Source organism: Micropterus dolomieu, linkage group LG22 (genome assembly GCF_021292245.1).
Source record: "Micropterus dolomieu isolate WLL.071019.BEF.003 ecotype Adirondacks linkage group LG22, ASM2129224v1, whole genome shotgun sequence".
In the NCBI taxonomy this organism is placed as follows: domain Eukaryota; kingdom Metazoa; phylum Chordata; class Actinopteri; order Centrarchiformes; family Centrarchidae; genus Micropterus; species Micropterus dolomieu.
Genome location: NC_060171.1, coordinates 25,056,625 through 25,078,486, shown reverse-complemented (window position 1 = coordinate 25,078,486; position 21,862 = coordinate 25,056,625). Strand labels below are relative to the sequence as shown.

The window sequence follows — 21,862 nt, the reverse complement described above, 5'->3', positions numbered from 1 at the left end:
TAGCCCGTCTCTCCCGCTGACCCGTGATGATGAATTTATTTCTGTAGATCTCATGAAGGTTTTTAATATTCTCCTGACTGAATCCATTGAAGATCTTCGTTCCATGAGCGTCAATTTTATGGGCTCTCTTACACGAAGAGCCGAACTTACAGTCTCCCTGGAGATAGTGCTGGCAGACATGAAGCTTTGTGCAGGAAGTGGTGAACTTGCAGCAACCATACGGGCCGTTGCCCTTGTTGTAATGTGGGCAGATCTAGAGGGTGTATGGGTTTAATATGTACTATATCATTACAACAAAAATATATGACAGTTCATTCAGATATTTACATGCTTTTCTACACAACAGCAAGAGACTCTGAACTCTGTCTCCTACTGTTGCCAGTGTAACCTACCTCGGGAAGCAGATAAGGGTCATTCTGCAGTAACAGCTGGAAAAGCTGTCTCTCTGTCAAATCGTGAAGACCATATCTCCTCAAAAGCGCTGCATTGTATGGAGAAGTCAGACTATGGGGGTTTTTACACTTGTGTCTGAAAAATTACAAAATGAGTAAAATATAATTTCAGTTAAGAGTTTTAGTTTAAAATAACCACTGAAAAAGAGGCTCACAATTATTCATTTGGTTTCTGTAAATATAGGCTATAGGCCTTTAGTGATTTAAAAAGTTACAGTAGCATTGTTGGTTGGTGTATAAAGTGTGTCTTTGTGTTTTCTTACTTGGACAACATTAGCTCCATAAATATCTTTGCATTCTGCCATCTATGTAATGATCTTGATTTACATGTAAAATGTTGGTCACAACCCCATTAGTCTATAGAGAGGTATAAGGCATAAGCTACACTTTCATAGGGCACAACAGCAACCATTAGTGCTGTGTCACTGTTTACTTACAGTATCTATGGTATACAGAGTGGGTTATTCAGGGACAATGACGGACTAGGATCTTTTTATATACAGTCTATGACTAGGATACAAAATACTGCCATCTTCTGGTCAAATATAGGACTTACAATATTGCATTTTTGTTCATACCATGGGCTGTAAAAAGATTCATACAGAAAACACATAAATCCCAAATACACTGTAAAACGCTTATTTTCCCAATATAATTAATGCAAAGGCTACATTTTTGGTTTAGACTGACATCTTTCTTCAAATGTTTTTGTAAGTAAAGTTAAATAAACCTACTGACCTACAAAAGGTCCTTATGATGTTCACAGTTCCTATTCTACAGCATGTATGGTTGTGTCACAGCAAATGTTCAGTGCAATTTGTTAGGGTTTCAATCCACAAACTACTTTTGCAGTCTACTAAATAAAGCAGACACACCCACGACATCATTAACAGAACAATGTTGGACAGGTTAGTCTTATTTTTCTTTTGCACAGGTCTGCAGATGTTAAATTTTCATCTTAGCACAAGATCAGAACTGGTTTTCCCACTGAGCACAGCCTCAAGACATTTCACAGTCTTATGCTCCAGACCGTGCAGTACCACACTGGTGTTTTCATGCATGATAGATTAGACCTCTGCTCAGAGGCTGGGTGGAGTTTTGGCTGGGAATTTATTTGAGGTCACCAAACTTATTACACAAATAAGATGATAAAGAAGGGCGCTGCCGTGCCGCAGCATAACAAATAAGAGATTGAGGGAAATGCAGATTTGTCAGTAGGTTGTCCAGAGAAACAGGCAACAGAAGTGAAACACCTGTGTGGGTGTGTGACACAGGGCTTTTAAAACTTGTAAAAGTTTGCTTCTACTGCCTACCTTAAACATATTAAACGTTTAACTTTGAACAATTACCAACGGTTTCATGTCATTGTAATTATGCTTGATAACGTAATGCAGACCTTACAAGTTAGCACAGGCAGTGGGTTATTCTACTTACCCGAATGTGCACTCTCCGCAAACAAAATATCTGCACAGGTGTAACCCATCGCACTGTGTACAGTCTCCGGGTTTCTCCTGACAGATCCGCAGATTGGTTTTAACCACTACCAGACTATCCGGACTAATTATTTGTCCGCCGACGAGCTTCTGTCGGCCTTCTTGAATGGCTATTTTACCGTCGTCAAAGAGGACACTTCGCAGGACTTCTGTCGCAACAGTGAAACTCTGTCCGATCTTCTCATCCAGGCGCTTGAAGTCCAAACTCCCCTGGTTGTCGCACAGGGTCTTAATGATGAATTTGGAGATGATTTCAGTCATCCTGAAACGGGTTCAGCCAAGTGGTCTACAGTGTTACTGAGCGGAGCTGAGCTGCCTCCGCACAGCTAGAGCGACGCTCGGTTACAGAGAAACGAAACAGAAACTCTGAAAAAGACAACTTAAGTTAAAGGGGAAAAACAGCTTCTTCAGCCGGGATTGTTATGCGCGTCTATTCCTGCTGTTACGGCACAGGTCCTCGGAGTGGCCAAACAGTACAGTTTCAATACCGTTTGGCACATTAGTAAATCAAGTACAAACGATATTATATTACACATCATAGGCCTCTATTACACGAGACCATATCTTGATACCATAAACTGTAAAGGAAGACTTGAGACGCACAAAGTCCACGAGTTTAACGTTACACGCTATTTTCTTTAACCCCGTAGCCTTGCAAACTTAACGTTAACGTTAGCCCTAATCTTTGACTATCTTCGTACTGTGGTACTTAACGTTAGTAACGTAACGTTAATTCTTACACTACTTGCACAATATGCCTCCATTAAATACTTTTACTGTGTAGTTTTAATGTAATGTCAAAGTCCCTTTTAGATAACAAGAATAAGCCTTCTCGTCAACTTTGATGTGGGACATAGCCCATTTTTTCTTCTGTAAGTAACTTGGTTCGAGATATTTAACGTTAGGCCTACTGCTGGATACTAGTCTACGAGGTTACATGGACAAATACTATGAATTACATTTAAAAAAAAAAAACTCCCTTTCACCCTCCATGTGAGTGGCTTACCGCATGTGTTTCTATTTCCCCTCATTTAGGTCCTCCAGATGCTTTCGAGTTTGAAGCATTTTGTTTAGGTCTAAGATGAAACTGACTGCGGGACTGAAAGAAAAAAGTTGTTGATAAGTCACATTCACGTCTAAAAGCACAAATATTGTCCTCAAATGAATAAAAGACAACATAAGTGAAGTTTACAGACTGAAGAGGTTTACGCATCATGCACGTGAAGGCAACACTAGCCCTAGCAACCACTGCAGGGGTTCAGTGTACCTTAGCAACCATGGAGGATGAGCTTCTGTTGATGGAAGAAAAAGGCAGAGAGGTCCCGCAAGAGCGAAAAGAACTTCTCTACAACCGAGTCGAAGAACTAAAGTAATGAAAATAAATATTCAAGAACAGCCTATGGGTTAAAAATAGCTCAACCGTGAAGTTTATTACTCTAAATAAATGCACTAACATCAAGCTCTAACGCTAACGTTAGCTCTGTTGTTGAGCAATATGGTTAACGTTACAGCAAGTAAGTTGGTACTAACACACAAGTAGGTTATATCCTTGAAACATGAGCTAAGAGAAGAGGGTCAAGTAGTTGAAGCTAATATACTTTAAACTAGGCTAACAGTTAAATTACACGACTCAGCATAACGTTGACGTTACTTCAGCAGATTTGTGGAGCTGTTTTGAATTTTAATACTTGAATATCTTACAAAGGCCTACTAACTTAACCAAGTTATGCTTCTGTTTTCCTTGAGAAATTATCATAAGGTGAGTGGATAAATTAAATCTGACAGGTGGTTAAGTTGTAAACACACTGAACCCTCTTTGTAAACATTTAGGTTTCCAGCTTTTAGTTTCAAGCTTTGTCTTTTGCTGACATTGAAATTGCTGATATTCACTTCCACCCAAGATATTCCAATGCAGCCCTCCTGGCAGAAATCGACATGTTTGAAAGGTTCATCGGCCGCATGGATCCTCAGGACCTAGTGTCCCAGGCTGGGGGAGACGGTCCTTGGGCAACAGGAGCCTCCCAGCTGGAGGGTGGGGTAAGTGCTGCTACCCACTGACAAGACTTCTTCATATACAAAACTCAGTATCTATTGTGATTTTGTTTCCCACTGAAAATGATAATCGGGACAGATTTATCTAACTCTGCAAACAAAAAACATAAACAACCAGAAAGGGACGAACTTAAATACATTTTAGGTTCAAAGAGTGACAGAACATATTGCTGCATATTATTAGCAAACTTTTATGTGGCCTCCCACAATCGTAGAGACACTTGATTTTAATTTTGTTCCTTGGACAGATGACCTCTCTGCACTGTGCTCCTAATAGCCCCGCATCATTTTGTATATGTGTGTGCACGTGTGTGACTTGTCAGGGTCCTGGATGGAGGCGAAGGTCCCGGTCCAACATATCAGATCACCCCCAGGAGCTGACCTTGGAACAAAAAGTACATGTGGCAAAGAGGGAAGTAACAGAGATACTACAAGACCAGGAGAAACTCAAACAGAGATATGAGAGAATTCAGGACAACTACAATGTAAGAACACACCCTTGCACAAAACAATAAACAAAAACAAACCAACGAAGATAAATAAAACACATACTTACAGTACATTTTTTTCTAGGCCTCTCTGGAAGAGGCAGAAGTGCGTCTTGCAGATATCCAGAAGGCAAAGAGCGATTTTGAACGCAGACTGCTCAAACCAATTAAGGACAGGTTGGCAATGAAGGAGCCTGAGAAGGTGCTACAGTACATCGAAGACAAATCTATGGTACAATACATTAACATTTATTCATTTAGCTGACGCTTTTATCCAAAGCAACTTACAATTGCTATCTATGTCAGAGACCTGGAGCAACTAGGGGTTAAGTGTCTTGCTGAGGGACACATTGGTGGATGTGTCACAGTAGGGAATTAAACCCGGGTCTCTCACACCTGTGTCTTATCCACTGCCCCATCACCCCCACCACCCCCCCAAAAAAGAGCAATGTATAAATGACATCAACCTGTACAAAGTAGTATTTGAACATGTTTTTAAACATAAATTGACTCATCGTTTTAACTTTTTGATTAATGTTATCTACTTTCCAGTTCTGTCGCAAACCCTACTCATATTCATCATCTTCCTCCCTTTGTCCACATGTCTGTTCTGTTAACAAACATACAAACTCAAACAGATCACCCAGTTGGACAAGTTAACTCTGAAGAACAGGGCACTGAAGGTCCACAGAAAGAAGCTCCAGCAGCAGCTTCAACAGAAAAAAGAGGCGGGAAAAAACGAGTACGAGGTAGAGAATGAGAGTGTGATAGTAAATCCAGAGAGGCTAAGACAGGTGGTAAAACAGACAGTTTAATCAATTATGTCTCTATAGATTGTCAGTTGATTCTGTAGTTTGTGAGTAAGACAGTTATGCCAGTTTTTTGCTGGTTAGTAAATGTAACAATGTACGGTGCTGTGTGTTGTTTTTAGGACATTTTCCAGGAGTACAGTGAGCAGAGAATGGACAAAAACCTGGATGAACTTCAAGTCAACAATCTGAAAGTGCAACGTGTCCTCAGGTCACATAAGGTAACTCATCAAAAATGCGTGTGGGAGCGATAGAGGATTTTCTCAATGTAACCCCCTTTTGCAGTGTAGCTAATCACCTTGACCTTAGCTCCAGCTTGTCAAATCTGTGTGTGTGTGTGTGTGTGTGTGTGTGTGTGTGTGTGTGTGTGTGTGTGTGTGTACAGGAGAAGCTACAGAATGTGACATTGGAGTCCACAGAGCTGAGCAAAGACATTGCCAACAGGAAGCACATGCTGGCTAAAATTGAGGAGGAGATGCAGCAGGCTGAGGAGGTGTTTGTCAATAAAATAGAAAATGTCAAACTTTAAGCCCAATGTGGCCACCCAACATCAAATGTAGTAACTCATACATGGTTATGTCCATTAAAGAGTTACAGACAAACTAAACATGTAAATCAGGTGTTGAAACCATACTTATCCCCTGCTCTTAAGACTAATTTCCTTTGTGTACACAATCCCTTCTACTTTTCTTCTTTCCTCAGGAGCGTTTAAAGGCAGAGGCTCTCAACCAACACCTGCGCCGCCAGATGACAGATTATCAGGCTCCTGATATCATTGAGTACATTCATGTCAAGGACAAACACAAGAAGCTGCAGCAGAGCATTCACACTTGGGAGAGGAAGGTTGTTGTTGCTGAGGTAAACCATATTTTCTTTTCTTTCCTCTAATACAATCAGCTCTGTCCCGAATACCTAAGGATTCTGTGTCACCTCTGCAAAAAAAGGATAAGATTTTGACTCACAGTATGTTTTGCTCCACTTTTATTGTGCCACACCAAGCCTCAGGCCAGCTCGAGAGAAACTGTCGTGTGACGGTATCCGAAACAATGGGCTCTCTCTTTTCTTTTTTCACCAGATGGCATTGAAGACCCACACTAAAGCTTGGAGCACACAGGGAGCTACTCTTACTCCTGCAAACAGTGCTGCAGCGAGATCTCAGCAACGCCAAATACCAGTAAAACTCCCGTACATAGCCGAACACAGCACATAGAGGAATAGAGAATCCAGTAGGCTTGGGTTCATTAAAAAAAATGTCCATGTCCATGTCCATGCTTGAAGCTTTAATCCTCATCATGTCATTCATTTATTTATATTTACTCATACTCACTATGTGTCCTCAAAAGATTTTTACCATCCACCATTATGAAGAATGACATATACAGTAAAAACTTGCTTTATCAAGCCCTTTTCCCTTAATTGTTATAAAATCTGTTACTTAATAATGTTGAATAATAAAAAGTAGTTTAGTCCTTACTATAATGATTACTGTGTCATTTGTGCTCTGCTGGTGCTGGCTATTTTAACAGTTCTGAGAGTTTACAAAAGATCTTGAGCCTTAGACCTCCTTCTTTGGAAGAAGCTCCCACTACAACTTCAGGCCAGGTGGGGTCTGTCAAGATGTTCAAATGTAGGTGTAAAACACTTATCTTTCTTGGTCCCTCATAAGGAATACATTCAGATGTCTTATAGCTCACATTAGTAACCGATTCTGGTGTTGTCATTGATAATCACATTTTTAATTGTCACAATTGGGATTCTGTGTGTGCGCTTGTTTACTCATACTAAAAGATGGAGAGACTCCTCATGTATTGCTCTAATAACAATGGTGTATGTGTAAATATTACTGTTATATGCCACTGTATACTTCTACTCCACCAGATTTACATTTTGCTTCATTTATCTGACAGCTATAGTTACTTTACTTTACTTTTATAGTACAAAATATTTTGATCAATATAGAACATCTCTAAGATGATCTTCACTTCACTTTTAAGCACATTAACATGGAAGCAGCATTTTACGGTTACATCACTGACAGTAATACAATAATCCGTAATATAGTACTGTGGAAGGGGCCATTCTACATAATGAGTACATTTACTTTTGAAGTATATTTTGTCGATAATTATTTACTCTTACGTAAAGTGTTTAAATCAGGCCTTTTAGTTGCAATGGAGTATTTTTACATTGTAATATATTTCTACTTTTACCCAAGTAAAATGATCTGAATACTTCCTCCACTACTGACTATTAATAAACCAAAGTTTAAGTTACTCAGTATATAAAGCTGGACAGAGGAATTAAAATCCACCAGACTCGACAAACTATTTCCTTTATTAGAAAGAAATCCTTGGAGGTATAAGCCCTCAAAGAACTCTAAATGTTATGATGTTACATGCCATATATACAGTTATATACATAAAAGTGCAATGTCACAATGGGTAAGCTGTTTATTTATTATTCATTCTTTCATATAACTGTTTGGAAAATGGCATCATTACTTATTCATGTGTCTTTTTTCTGCACTGCATTTTCTCAAAAACACAGCATCTGACATGAAAATGCAACGGTACAGGATGTCTGAAGTTCCTCTAAAACATTTTAAAAGGCACTTTCACAAGTACATACAACAGATGTACATAACACCACAGAGTAGCTTAAAGCCTACAGACGGCATAACTGAGTCCTACTGTTGATGATGTTAACATAGTGACAAAAAGCACACTTTTATTTTGTATTTTTTTTTACAACTGGCTTCATACTGGCTGTCACACCTGTTTCTCTGGATATTTATTCTACACCATTTGTTCTAAGTCATTTCTACCCAGAAATGAAACACGCATAACAAAAATGATTACAAAAATAGTTAGTAAGTCAGAAATCAATTATCTTTTGGTTATTATACACACAATAATTGTCAAGTCAAAGATAGTGTAAACCTGTTGTTAAAGAGCATTGCTTATTCATTGCAAACCACGTGTTTTCTGTGTTATTATGCTAGCCAAACATTCCCAGGACATGCACCCATTTCTCTTATTTCTACAGTACAGAGGTTATTTTCAAAAAAGACATACAGGGGTGCAGTCACACAGCTGGAACTCTGGCATGTACAGTTGTAGGGGGCTATTGCATTTGAAATTATTACTGGACCTGGACACACATGAGCTGACCGACATGGGCTGTTTATCACTGTCTGTGTGGGACTTCTCCTGTTCCACATGTGCAGCTTTCTGCCACACGACGTGCTTTTAGAGGCGGCAGCGTCCACAAAGGCAGAACATCCACAGGGAAAGCCTCAATGTCAGTCAGGGAACATCACAAAAAACGCATTATTGACACTCTCACCTGAACATATAACAAGACTAGCGGGACACAAAGCAAGCTGCTGTTTGCGAAGACTTTGACAAAGAGGAAGCAGGGCGAATATATTAGGAGGTTTTTACACTAACAGTCATTAGGTCCATGGCTACCAGCAGCACTCCCACAGGGCGCTGCCATCAGTCTGTACACATCAGTCAATAAGAAGAATGCCTACATCATATATGGAGGGTCAGCATCCATGCTTTAACTTGTACAGTCATGTCTTTGGGTAGATAAAGCCAAGCAAGGCATAAAAGAAACTATGGCATGAGTTCCACAATGTATAATAGCATATGTGTTGTATATAATGTAGGTAGGAGATGATTTGTCATCACAATTTTTCCACACTGCTCCTCATGTGTTATACAGATGCAAAGGGCCATAGTTATTAGGCATATTTTACCCCTGCATCACGAGTTAGTTATGCAGGGATTCAAGAAAGCATCGAAATGTTCAAACAAAAGTTCATAATGAAGTAGTGGTTTCATCCAATAGTCATATCTCATTCCAGGCAATATGTTAAAATAAATTTGAGTGAATCCAGAACAGAAGGGGATCTTTGTACATTTCACACAACAGATGGTATGCTTCGCCCAAAAGAAAGTTGCAGAATTTACATGCTAGTGGGGAAAAAAAAAAAGCATACTGCTATCAGTACTATTATCTATCAGGAAAGTACCGTTAGTTTTTAAGGGCTCTTCAGGCCCCCATATCAGTCGTCAAATCAACCTTCAACCTGTAGTCACAGCACCTAAATAATATTTAACATGTGAAATCAGTTACACCTTAAAGTCAGTAAGGCCTTTGAACACCTTCAAAGGCCCTTCTAGGTAAGAGAACAAAAAATCTAATCTAATCTAGTTCTGTGTGTGAGAATGCCTCTGTGGTCAATACAGTTCTCATCAAGCTCCAGGTTCAGGTTCAGTGGTTAACAGAGGAGCTACATGCAGCATGTTTTGTTCAAAGTTACACAGTTTGTGAATGTCTGTAAACTAAACTAACTAGTGTACGTTTTCTAAAACCTTGAAGGAAGCCTTTGTGATTTGTTGTTTTGAGTTTATTTCAAAAAGGACATTTGTTAGATAATATTAACCTAAACATATTAACACACAACTGTGCGCTTGTTATTGAGACAAATCTGTTTACATTGCAACTCCTACATCAGTCTCTCAGATCCTGTCTGAGTCTTCTTCATGATCTTAGCTTCAAAACACCACGAGGAAACATTTTTTCCTGTCCAGGTCCATGTATTTTACACTGTCTTAGATATTATTTGTTGTATGTCTGTGAAGTCTAGACACTGGTAGCATTTTGCAGCCCCCTGGAAGTTGATTGAAAGTTTTTGATTTACATCCCTGGTTCCTGTCCCAGAGGTCACATGGTGCAGGACTTGTCCAGAGGGTCCTGAGGAGATGTAGCCGCAGGCTGTGAGACCTGGCTAGACTTGGGCAGGACCATGGGCTTGGGCCTCAAGGCGGGGGGTTTGAGCTGCACCCCCATGCGGGGCGCTACCAGAGGCTTGAAGGTGCTCATAGTATCGCTGGAGGAGCTGGTACTGCGGCGGATGGGTGGCTCAGTGTTGGCAGTGGACCTCAGCATGACGCCGTGGATGGGGCTGAGGGACTCGCTGGAGCTGGCTGGCGTGGGACCCCCGCCGCTGCTGCCGGAGGTCTGCCGCTGTTCCAGGGTGTCCAGCACCACATCAGGGGCGTGCTTGGCTGAGCTCTGCCGCTCCAGCTCACGCAGCTCATTCAGAGCAGTGTTCATAGTTTCTTCTATGTCCTGCAGGAGACAGAGAGAGTATATGTGAGAGGGGAGGGGTGCGGAAGGATGACGATAACATTGGTGAGAGAGAAGAGGGATAGAAAAGAAGGTTGGGGTTAAAAATGAGAAAAAACTAAAAGAGAAAGTCGGAAGGAGAAATCAAAAGAGTGAGAAAGAAATGACAGACAAGCCAAGAGAAGGTAGATTGCAGTATGGTAGGAAACATAAAAAGCGATGTTAACAGAGGAACACAGTGACAGTTTTTTAAGAAAACACCATGCATGCATTATACATGCAGAGAGTTAGTAAAGAGTATTACTTTGCACCAGCACCTCTCTTTCTGCATGCTAATGACTTCAGGTAGCGAAGGAGATGCAGAGATGACAAGATATGTTCATCTGAGCATGTTCCCAGCAGACAGACAGCCCAGCACAGTGTAAAGTGCTCTGTGACCTTTCTAACTGAGGCCCTATAGAAGCGCCTTTCATGGCTTTACTATTCATAAATATGTGACAACAGTTAAATTAAAGCCACGGCCTTCCTATCAGCCGTGACACAAAAACGGATGGCGGCTTGAACATAAATGTTTACCAGTAAGGGATCAATGTATTTTTGTAATAGCTTTTGTATGCTCACAAGCAAGACTAACAGTTAATATAATGTGATGAATCCCAACGTCAAGCTATGCTCCCTGCTGTCTGCCTGTGAAGCTAGTCTTTTGTGTATTTAGCACACAGACACAGATGCAGCCAGAGGAAGCAGAAGACAGGGACTGACTATGTTTTTACAGGGCGGGGCAGGGCTTTGATGGTGGAGGGAGCTGCGGTCGGGTCGCCGCTCGTCCCGCGCTGACCTGTGCGATGGTCTCCGGATCCAGGGGTTTGCCGCCGTGGTGGTGGTGGCCGTCAGTAAAGCCCGTATACTGGCCCGAAGAGGTAGAGCGGCGGATCGGTGGGCTCTCCATCTTCTTCAGCGACTCGTGGCGGCTGATGTTAGTCAAACTCCCGTGGCCAGTGCGGCGACGACGTTCAGGGCTGTCCATAGGCATGTTGCGACTCCGCAGCATGTCCCGTGGGCTGAAGTGGCCTAGAACTGGGGAGCCCATCTCTGGGGTGCCTCCATGTCCTCCATGACCATGCTGGGAGGGATGCACCATGCAGTGGACATCGCTGGGGCGGGCAGGGGGCCGCCGAGATGGTGGTTCTGATCTTTTCTTGTGCCTGCTGGGATAGAGGAGAGGGATGGAGAGGAAACAACAAAGGGGAAACATTTATTTATCGAGTTAAGCATTTTTTCTTTTTAATTACAATTGTGCCATCTTGCATCTCCCAAATGTAAACTTTTGAACAACAAAAAAACAGCCTTGTGTTTGGATTGACTGCTATGTATCCAATAATTTAAGACTTAAATTACTGAATTTATTTAAGGGCTTCATTTGAGTCTCACTCTGAAAATGTAGCAATGCTAGCAATTTTCTATATCAATGTATGCTGCATTTTTAGTAGCCTATAGTGAACCATCATTACTACTCATTTGCCACTGTGGAAGAAAAAAAACAATAATCAGTGGTGTAAGAGGAACCCTGATGTCAATGACTAACAGCTCCGACAGGCTTATTTGGAGAGCAGCTGGAGTAGTCCTGGCTATCACCCAGAGAAAGGAGGCCTGTGGTTCGTCCGAGCACCAAAACAGGCTCCCTGGGAGAAGCTACAGCTGCTACAGCAGCAGTACTTCTGTCCTCTGTCTGAACCTGGATCGGTACAGCACCATACGCACATAATCTCACACACGCATTTGAAACATGGAGAGACAGAACTGAACATGAACGCATGTGTCTGATCGAGATGATGTTTCTCCACAGTAACATCTCCTCCAGTGAAGCGGTACTATTGCTCCATAAAAGGCCAATAGTGCAGCACATCCTCCTTAGTATGACTCTAATAGGCTCTGCTCTGCATATACGCATGACTAACAGCACTATAGTAGCTACAGACAGCCTGAGTCAAGAGCTGTAATGTTTAATCCAAGAAGCTGTCACCGCCGTCATCACTTTCAGTCTTGCAGCTAATAATTGAAAAAGATATTTGAGCATGACTGTTGGCAAAGAACTAGAATTTAATAACACAGTTACCTGATATTATTATTACATGACATCTCAGACATTCATATGAATATTTTAAAAGGTAAAAAGAAACTAATAATATAATTGTATCATTATGCCACTTTTTCAGTTGGTATTTGCTAAAAAGGGACAACTTGAAATATTAAATCAATAACATCTGAACGCTGCCATGTGTCAGATTAACCATTTTAATTCTGCATTATTGGTTCTTTGTGATGATGAACATGCAGTGAGTTACTCATCCTTTAATCACTTCTCCGAGGCAAATGGCTTCATTTGAGAGTTTACGTCTGCCTAATGAACGCCGTCTCAGCCATTATCATTAAGAATAATAGCCAGCTTCATCACTGTGCTAAACAAAAAGTAATAATGAGGATGGATATAAAGGACTGTGAGGGTTTCGGAGAGTGTAATTGTGCAAAGCCACTGTGCTGCCGTATCTCCCCAATCGCTTCATTTCATCACAGAAAACTACTCATTTACATGAACTAGAAAGTTTCCGGTCAACCCAAACGGCCATGTGTGCTTATGTAAGACTCTGAAACACAAACCTGCAAGACGGAATGTCTTAATGTGAAAAATATGAATGAATGTGTAGCAAAAAAAAAAAAAAAAGACTAATTGGTGGAGAGGTTCAGGCTGGTGTGCTTGGTGAGAATTTTTTTTTCTTCCCGAGACTGCAGAGAGAAATAGTAAACAACTGCAGGAACCACTGACATCCTGCAGGGGGAGCAGTCTACATTCATAACACCAGTCCCCCAGCCTCTGGGACAGAGTGTACAACAGGCACTGCAACTTACTCTGCAAGCTGTCACCACACTGACAGCTCACCCTTTGTTCATTATGGCCTTGGCTAATAATCATGGAAATGACAAGGCATTCCATGAGTTCCTCTCCCTCCGAGCAAAAAAAAAAAAAAAGGAGCAACTGTATGGTATGATCAAATCAATGGTGCATCCTCTCCGCTAAAAGAGACACCAACATCACTATCTTTTTTACCAACACTTGCTATTATTGTGATATCAAGCTGTACTTAAAGGTTCCGTCTGCTGAGCGTGTTGCTGATTGAGAACACCGAGAGAGGAAAATATCTAAATAAAGCTCGGGATATAAATGATTCAACACTTAACGTAGGAGGAATGTTTTGATTGGAAGAGCAGAAAAGTGAGTGGGAGGTAGACGGGGAGATAATGAGAGGGATGGGTGTCACCTGGGAGATGGTGACAGGTAGAGTGCGTCTTAGACACTGGCTTTGTGGTGTAAATATTGCCTCCAGTATGAATCATCAAAATTTCAACAGTGAAGTGGAGGGAGTGAGTGTGGCTATGAATAAAAAAGCGTTTGTTCATGTGTTTGGCACGAACCAGTAACAGACAGTTTCAAGGTCGCTTCCTCCACCACCAGAAATGCAGCAATGAAGAGAGGAGCAGGAGACAAAATACTGGCACGCAACCAGCAGACGCTGCCAAAAAGACTGAGGTGTGATCGGATATGTGTGTGTTCTCTCTGTGTGCCAACCCTCCCTGTGCATGTGTATGTACAGTATGTTGCAGTGTGAGCAGCTGACGACAAACCACTACTGTGAAATGGGCATTTAATGGGAATTAAATAGTGGGAGAAGTGAGCTGAGGAGACAGAATGACAGGAGAAAAACACTGAGGATTGGATACTGTATAGGTCTTTCCTACTTCCTTCAGTCTTGATAATATATCAAGATTCATGCTATTAAAGCACTTTGGGGTACAAGCCTGCATTGAAGTAAAAAGCTGACAACAAGGATTATTTCCAGTAACATACAACGACAAGTCCCAATCTCTCTAAGGTAGTTAGTTCATTTTTCAAGTGTCAAGTTTGTGTGTGTGTTGGTGTTAACATCTGATGCTAATTCAGCATCTTGGATGATGCAACATGGAGGCTCTTACAGACATGCTGCTAGACTGTCAGTCATTTGTTTTAGATTGGCCGTCTCTCATTATACAGCCAACGTGAAGTCCAAGATGTGTTGTAGTCATACATTGGTCACTATAGTGACAGGAGGCTGGCACTGATTAACACTGTAGGATGTTTGTTAACCTTGAAAACAGGTATCTTCATGTCTACTGCATGGTGGAGTCCAGTGAGGAATCCTAAAGAAAAATCTTTATTATGTCCACAGTTATTCAAAAATACTGCAGGAACCTTGGCTGTGTCTCGTCACGTGTTGTGAGCGTCACGTGTTGTCAGCGGTAGTTTTTAAATCACTTCTCATGGTAACATTCCCTTTCCTAACAGATCACTGCTGCTGCTGTACAACACAGACAAACACATTAAACCCATCATTTAAAACAGAGTTTTGTGAATTGTATTCAAAGATTTTAAAATGAATCCTAATGATGGTCCCCTTATAGAACTTGTTTATGAGAGGCTTTAATATTACAGTCCATGTAGCACAGCTAGACAGCCATGTGAAAACCAACCTGGTAATATAGGACTCAGAGATCCTGGTGTCAGTGGGCGAGCCGATGTCTTTTCCCGAGCATTTATCCTCTCCAGCGTGGCCGCTGCTAGCCTCGCTGTCAGCCTTCTGACTCAGAGTGTCAGAGAAGTTGTCATCTCTAGGACACAGAGACAGAGTGACATTGAGACATGGGAAGAGCAAGTGGAAGTGACAGAAAAAAAAATAGGGAGAAATCAGCAAATCAGTTGATCTTTCATATTAGCACCGTTCTTCGATGACAGTATTTGATATCAGTTTCCTGTGAGTCAGCACGGCTCCCTCTCTCCCCCAAGGTCTAGGGAGTCAGATGAGTCATATTCCTCTCAGTATTCTGGTGATGCACTGTGGTGGTGACACACACACACACACACACACACACACACACACACCAACCAGCTGTATGGGTTTCAGTGATGTGTGTGACTGGATACTGGGTACAGCCGGTGCATGTCAGGTTGCAGTAATCAGAGCTACTAAGCTGTACGGCTGAAGATGTGTATTAGCCGACATAAAACACAGCCACTTATTCAGTGTATCCACAGGAATGCACACAGACAGACAGATCAAGGACGAGCACTTCTACAAAGAGGAGGTGACAGCAAACAAAATTTTCTGACATACACCAGAAAGTTCGAACCCCCTGACAGTAGACTCTTGAGTGAGATATTCTGTGCTGAAGTGGCCTCTCAGACGTCTCTGTTTATGCTTTATTGTGGGCTATTTTATGGGACAAGTAAAGATCACAACCCTGTGTGCCTCAGACTGCTCTGTTTAAGTAAAGAGCAGGATGTTGGTGCGCTCAGGGCCAACCAATACAGCTGTAAATTCCCCTGCCCTTTCATTAACTAAGAAGACACCCCATCAGCAGTGCCCCTCCTGGTGAATTATTGATAGAGGCACACTGACGAGAGAGCAGCAGGAGAAAGAAGAGAAGAGGGAAGAGGGGAAATGGCCATTTTGTCAGTCAGCTATTAAGTGATTGGAGTGATTCTGTTCCCGTCCTAACGAGACAGTGAATCTAGCCCATTAAGCACCAGCAGCCGTCACAGCAGAGTTTACGCTTGTTAGAGCTGCGAGCGTGCGACAGTGACAGAAGGGCTGGTTGAGGATCCTGGAGATGGAGAATGCTCCACAGCTGAACGGGGACGACAGCGGGACAAACAGGGCTGAAGGTCCTCTATGCACGACCCTGCTGTCAACTGAAGGGCTGCGGCCACTTACAGAGCCAAGTCAACAAAATGTGTTGTTTAACCCACAGAGATATCATCAGGGAGAGCTTTAAACCACAAATCTAAAGCCCTTAGTGGAGCTGTTAGTAGTTCAGGGGTAGAACATTTCCTCACCTGTAGGGATTGTTTTTTTTTTCCAGTGATAACAAGAAATGTTAGCAGCTCTCTGAAGCAGTACTTGCGCAGGCAAAATGCTAACATCAGCTAGCTGTCTATCCAATAGTTTCTGGCATATTTCAGTCTGGACCGATAGACGGGCCGACATTGCTATCCCTCGAGCCATGCTACTAGAAAGGCTAAAAACAAATTTTTTTGCGTTAAAGGTTCAGTGTGTAAGATTTAAGGGGCCTTCTTTGCAGAATATGACGATCCTATTCATAAGTATGTTTTCATTAGTGTATAATCAGCTGTGTTCTCTGTGATTCCTATTTCAGTATAAATTCATCTGCTGTTGTTCAGCCCTGAATTATACTCTCATAAGCTTGGTCCTGATTGGATACATATGTGTATTACTCAGTCATACCTTAAATTATGCTCAATGAAAACCACTCACATGTCTTGGACCACAATGTACTGATGTGGCACCAGGCCATCGATGCCGTTGTGCCGACCCTCCCACCAGTCTTCTGACGCCCGCTGATACAGCAGCAGGGAGGCGCCCTTCTTAAAGGACAACTCTCGGGAAGAGCGCCCAACGTAGTCAAACTTGGCAATGGCTTCAATGGGTTCGCCCTCTGTCAATGTGGAGAGGATTAGACAGGTCAGGTATGTCAGACAGGGCAAAGACGTTAAGTACAAATGGCTATTATTGCATGAGCAGACATTTGTAATGATTGATACAAGTGGTGCAGGCTAGTGAAATAATAATCTTAATCCAGATAGACAACACATGCTGCACTTAAATACATGCTGGCTCTGATGCAGGAAAGTCTTGTATCAGGTCTAATAGCAGCATGTTTGTGACCGTGGATGCTCATGTGAAACAGTTTGAGCACATGGAGCTCAAGTGTGCTGAGCCAGTTGTTTATTTTAGTTGTAGTCAATAGTAACCCGGCACTACAACACCATGCAGGGCCACAACAGGCCCTGAGGAGCTTTAGCAGGATAATTATAGAAGCTGTGGAGAGGAGATCTATATGACTCAGGGGCATGTCAGGCACTGTATGGATCATTAGACTGGGTTGATATCTACTCAATAACTGTACAAGTATAGCGCTGGATCAGTGACATGGGAAATTAACATGGTAAAGACCAGAAAAAGTTATAAAAGACAGTACTAACCAGTGGTAGATTGAGCAGTTACTATTGACTGCTCTCTTCAAGTCCATCATTTTTCACTTAAAACCACTGAAAATCGAAGTTGATATCGGTCCTGAAGAAAGCATTGGGCGTTTCAACAACCGCTACAGTCAACTCTTCTATTCAAAAGGTACACGTCTCCAAGCCAATATGCATGCACTACAGCAACACAGGTCTAAAAATAGCTTCTTTATTCCTTCCTCACTCCTACCTCTGCCCTCCTCCCATCTCACTTTAAGTCAGACAGGGAGTCCCTGGACAGACACAGCCTCACCCTAACGCAGGGTGTTCTATATACACCCTGCACTATGTCTACACTGGGAAAAGACTAAATGGCGGAAGCTTGTATCGGCTGTGAAAAGCCATCATGGTATATCTTTCACAGGAGCTTGAAAGAAATTCCCAGATGAGAGGAAATACAGGCATGATTCTGAGCAGAGCGGTTTCTTCTTTTCTCCCAGCATCTATTTGACCTCATTTGTTTCTATTACATTTTTCTTTTACACTTTAACCTGCCACCTTCCTTGCGCCGCTTGGTGGTCAGGATTGACAGGGTGGATGGTCCAATAAAATGTGACATGCAGGAATTTACGGGCTGAATTAATTGGGCTTCACTGCAGCGGACAAGGCTGTTAATTAAGGTGATGGAACCCTTATCAGTGCAGGGGATTTCCCTTCCTTTCCATTTTCTCTTTCTATTTCCCTTACTTCAACCTATCCATCCATCTGTTAATGTTTATCCAAGGCTTGGGCGTGCACACACTCACGCACGCACACACGCTCCAACACTGCAGTGACATGGCTGCGGCTGAAAGCTGCAGGCAATAAACTCAAATCTCAGTGCGGTAAAGGATCCCCTCTGATGTTGTGCAAGTATAACTGAGTGGCTTCAGACCCAACCAACTCACACTGTGACTGGAGTTAAAGAAATCTTGAGTCTGTGTGGATGCTGCTCTACATTCACATTCGTACATACAGAAATGGGGGAGCAGGAGCCCGGTGTGAGATATGGTTAGGATCAATATCCACTAGGGGTGTAATGGTACATGTATTTGTACCGGACCGTTTCGGTACAGGACTTTAGGAACGGTGCATATATTAGGCTTGTTTTGTGTGTGGAACATACGTAAATTCCGAGTTTCCACACAGACATATTAAGTGGTGGACCAAATCTCCGCCTTGTGGCGCTACAGCGCTACACAAGCAGCCGCTTTAGCCCAGCCTCTCGCTAACTAGTGACTTAAGCATCACGGCCAGCGCAGAGAAGCCAGAGCTTTAAGACCCTCCCTTATTGTTAACGTCTTCTGTTTGGGAACAATTCGGTTTCCTACTGAAATACAACAACGGACAAGTCGATAAGATGAAAGCAGTGGGCCGACATTTCTCAGTAGTGATCGGGTATGTTTCTGGTAATCCATATTTTTTATTATATTTTATTAGCTGTATGTGGTATAATTTTGATATTTTATTTAGTGGAGAACTTGTTAGTAGTTTGCATTTCTTTTTTATTTTATATAATGTATTTATTGTGTAATTTAGAAGTTTGTTTAAAAAAGTATAAAGTAATTTGTATGTTTACCAAAGTTTATAATAAACCAGCAGCAATTTAATGTTTGCCTTTTTTCCCCTTGCTGTACCGAAAATCATCCGAACCGTGACTTCAAAACCGAGGTACATACCAAACCGAGATTTTTGTGTACCGTTACACCCCTAATATCCACCCTTTTCTCCGCAGACAAATATTAATCTCAGGCTACAAACAGAGCAGGAGATGACATGTTGGACTTGAAAAGATGAAGGTGGGTTAGACGCGACTCTTTATGGGGAGACCCTTCATGTATAGTAAAACACACTACCCATTAACAGATGCAATCCAATATACAGTATGCCTTCTGGGAAAACAAGGACATCCTGCTACACTCTTGCAAACTGATATATAATCAATGTACCAGTTAATTCACCTTTGACCTTGTAGCAAATTCACTAGCCAATAGAACATCAATGTATTGATGGTGTGCGAGAAGTGCCACTCTAAAAACAGGCAGTTAATCTCCGGGCGGAAACATGCTGAGGGATACTGTACGGCTCTATTTAGCCCCAGTTTGGCCCCTTCGTGTATTAACATTGTTGTTCCTTTAATCAAGTGTTAGTGGAAGAAATAAGCATTTGATTTTCAGGAAAAATATATTCCTGATGAAAATCCCAGAAGGCAAATGAAAAACACCTATCCATATCTTCTGAAGATGTGAAGGTATCTTGAAGACTCTTCTAACCACATGGATAAATTATTATTTTGTTGGTGGCATGATTAGAAGCATTTTAAACCAGTTTCTCAAGGTGCGATTGTATTTCCTAATCTAGAAAAACAGAAATGAATAAATAAAAATATCAAATCTTGGAAGGTGACATCAATGCAACTGATAATAAATGTTTTATTTTTGGTTCACGTTGTACAAACTAAGCAAGCAGCAACAATCTTTTTCATCCAGGTGGTTGGAAAAGTCTAAGCATTATGGAAAGATGTTCAGAACAGTGATACGTGCTGTTAAATGACTTTCTAGGGTTTTCAAAGATCCCAGGGTATTTTTTGGTAAACCGGATGCTAAGCTCTGTCACTCGAATGTAATGGTAGTATGTATGAGAGGCTCAAACTGGGGCTAGGCTTAGTAAAACATGACACCTTTATCTTATAACTCATATTCATCCACACAAGTGCCCTTCTCTTCATTGCGCCTGTTTAAAGCAACAATCACTTAGCTTTACTTTCTGTGTGTCCAGATCATCTATCTGAGCTAATGAGCTCTAACACTCTCTGCACCCATGAGATGAGAACATTTCCGCACTGCTACTTAGACCAACACGTGGAATAACTTTTACTCCTTTCTCTCTGTCTCTGGTTGTCTTGTGTTCACATACTTTAAGGGTAAACACATTTTGATCCTTGGGAAGAGAAGGGAGAACACACTATTTCAGGCTGCAGAATCAAGGGTTGGTAACCAAACAGAAAAAGAGGTTTGCTTTTGTGTCTGAAATCCAAATGATGTCATGGAGATTTAAAAATAACTGATGACAATAACTTGACCACAGTTCAAGACTCCACAGGGAGTGACTCAAGTCAGAGAGGACATCCTCCCGGTCTGCCCAGGGAGGCTTTAGGAACAAAAACATGGTAGCAGTGGACTTCTGAAAAACAATCTTCCATTAATTACTCAAAGAGTTGATAGCTGCCGTCTGTATTTTACAGAGGGAACCCTCACACACAGAAGTTTCCCTGCCTAATCCGATGTCCTCTTTAGTTATGAAGGACATCCATCGACTTAAATTTGGAAGCAGAGTTATTAACAGCTGACGTAATGAGAAGAGATCAACCATATTTCCAAACTCTTTCCATAGAGACTGATGATAAATGGTGACAGGGAGCCACTAAAAATCATCTCTGGGTGTGAAAGGGAGACAGGATTGGGGCCGTTGTCGTCACCATGGAAACAGGTTTGGGGGAAGTCTGTTACTAAGGTAAGATATGGAGACTTTGCTCAACTATAGGTTGACTGTTTTTTTTTTTTTGCTCGCATCGTTTACATCTGGTCAGCTCTCTGTCAGGGATATTTAACACTTTTAATGAGCTGGAAGTTTTATTGTCTTCTTCTGCTTTTCGTTGGATGTTAAAGTGACGTCTGACCCCGGCTGATATTTTGGTTTCAACTAACTCACTCACTATTTGATGTGGACCAACTGGTATCCATTTCACTCAAGCACAGGACCACATGTATGATTACAGCAAATGCACCCTTTCCCAACGTCTAATAGAAGTCTTTTGTATCCTCCAGTGTCTACATTTTTCTTTCTTCATATTTCTTTTGGACACATGGAAGTGTAGTTAAACATAGAGAAAACACAGCCTGCATCAGAAAGCTTTTTGACACATATGCCATACATTTCTTTTCTACATTACTTTAACACAATTTTTTCACACTGTAATGAAAAAATACAATAGAGGGAATTGAAAATTTGAACCCAAGAGTGTGAACCATGGGAAACAAGATTCATCTCTCAAAGGGTCCAGTTGGTGTAAGACCACCCTGGAATTTGTAAAAGGGGGATGTGGAAGTGTTCTAAGGCCTTGAGGGAGAAGCAGAAGCATTAGAATATGAATGGCCGTCGATCACTGTGAGCCCAGTTCCCTGGCCCTTCAAGGTTGCTGCATTTAACAGGCTGAAAGGCAGGATTAGCTGCAGAGAGCTGTGGAGAGCTGGGTTTAACCCTCGCAGCACCACGGACACAAGGGGATGTTTAAATTTGGATACAGTATGTGGACGGG

General features: G+C 41.8%; 3 protein-coding genes across 9 annotated transcripts in view; 1 reads left to right on the top strand and 2 right to left on the bottom strand.

Annotated features, from left to right (window-relative positions):
- LOC123961632 (protein mono-ADP-ribosyltransferase PARP12-like) overlaps nt 1-2,365 on the bottom strand; it is a 2,886-nt gene extending 521 nt beyond the window's left edge. Inside the window, exons 1-3 of the mRNA XM_046037151.1 lie at nt 1,887-2,365; nt 393-528; nt 5-253 (exon numbers count right to left, since the gene is read on the bottom strand). Coding sequence (XP_045893107.1) covers nt 5-253; nt 393-528; nt 1,887-2,206 — 705 coding nt within the window. The 5' untranslated portion in view covers nt 2,207-2,365. The remainder of the gene's footprint in view (nt 1-4; nt 254-392; nt 529-1,886) is intronic.
- Nucleotides 2,366-2,988: 623 nt separating this feature from the next.
- On the top strand, nt 2,989-6,767 carry ccdc113 (coiled-coil domain containing 113). Of its 2 annotated transcripts, none has more exons than XM_046038409.1 (9): nt 2,989-3,314; nt 3,847-3,982; nt 4,321-4,482; nt 4,571-4,717; nt 5,124-5,234; nt 5,417-5,515; nt 5,680-5,787; nt 5,997-6,152; nt 6,370-6,767. In XM_046038409.1, the coding sequence occupies exons 1-9, from the start codon at nt 3,160-3,162 to the stop codon at nt 6,502-6,504; spliced, it is 1,209 nt and encodes a 402-aa protein (XP_045894365.1). In that variant the 5' UTR covers nt 2,989-3,159; the 3' UTR covers nt 6,505-6,767. The 2 variants fall into 2 exon arrangements, with proteins under 2 accessions (XP_045894365.1, XP_045894366.1); XM_046038410.1 differs by lacking the exon at nt 2,989-3,314 and adding an exon at nt 3,323-3,459.
- Nucleotides 6,768-7,610: 843 nt separating this feature from the next.
- Nucleotides 7,611-21,862, bottom strand: part of srgap1a (SLIT-ROBO Rho GTPase activating protein 1a) — a 96,500-nt gene continuing 82,248 nt past the window's right edge. For 2 of the 6 annotated variants that reach the window (XM_046036493.1, XM_046036496.1), the window contains exons 19-22: nt 16,799-16,979; nt 14,997-15,134; nt 11,272-11,638; nt 7,611-10,436 (exon numbers count right to left, since the gene is read on the bottom strand). In XM_046036493.1, the coding sequence (XP_045892449.1) occupies nt 10,029-10,436; nt 11,272-11,638; nt 14,997-15,134; nt 16,799-16,979 (1,094 nt within the window). In that variant the 3' untranslated portion in view covers nt 7,611-10,028. Of the gene's footprint in view, nt 10,437-11,195; nt 11,642-14,996; nt 15,135-16,798; nt 16,980-21,862 lie in introns of all 6 variants that reach the window. The other 4 variants (XM_046036492.1, XM_046036494.1, XM_046036498.1 and 1 more) reach the window with 3 other exon arrangements.

Coding starts and splice junctions, on each gene's coding strand:
- ccdc113 (XM_046038409.1), top strand. CDS start 3,160: ATGCACGTGAAGGCAACACTAGCCCTAGCAACCACTGCAGGGGTTCAG. Junction 3,983..4,320: donor CCTCCCAGCTGGAGGGTGGG/GTAAGTGCTGCT, acceptor GTGACTTGTCAG/GGTCCTGGATGGAGGCGAAG. Junction 6,153..6,369: donor GGAAGGTTGTTGTTGCTGAG/GTAAACCATATT, acceptor TTTTTTCACCAG/ATGGCATTGAAGACCCACAC.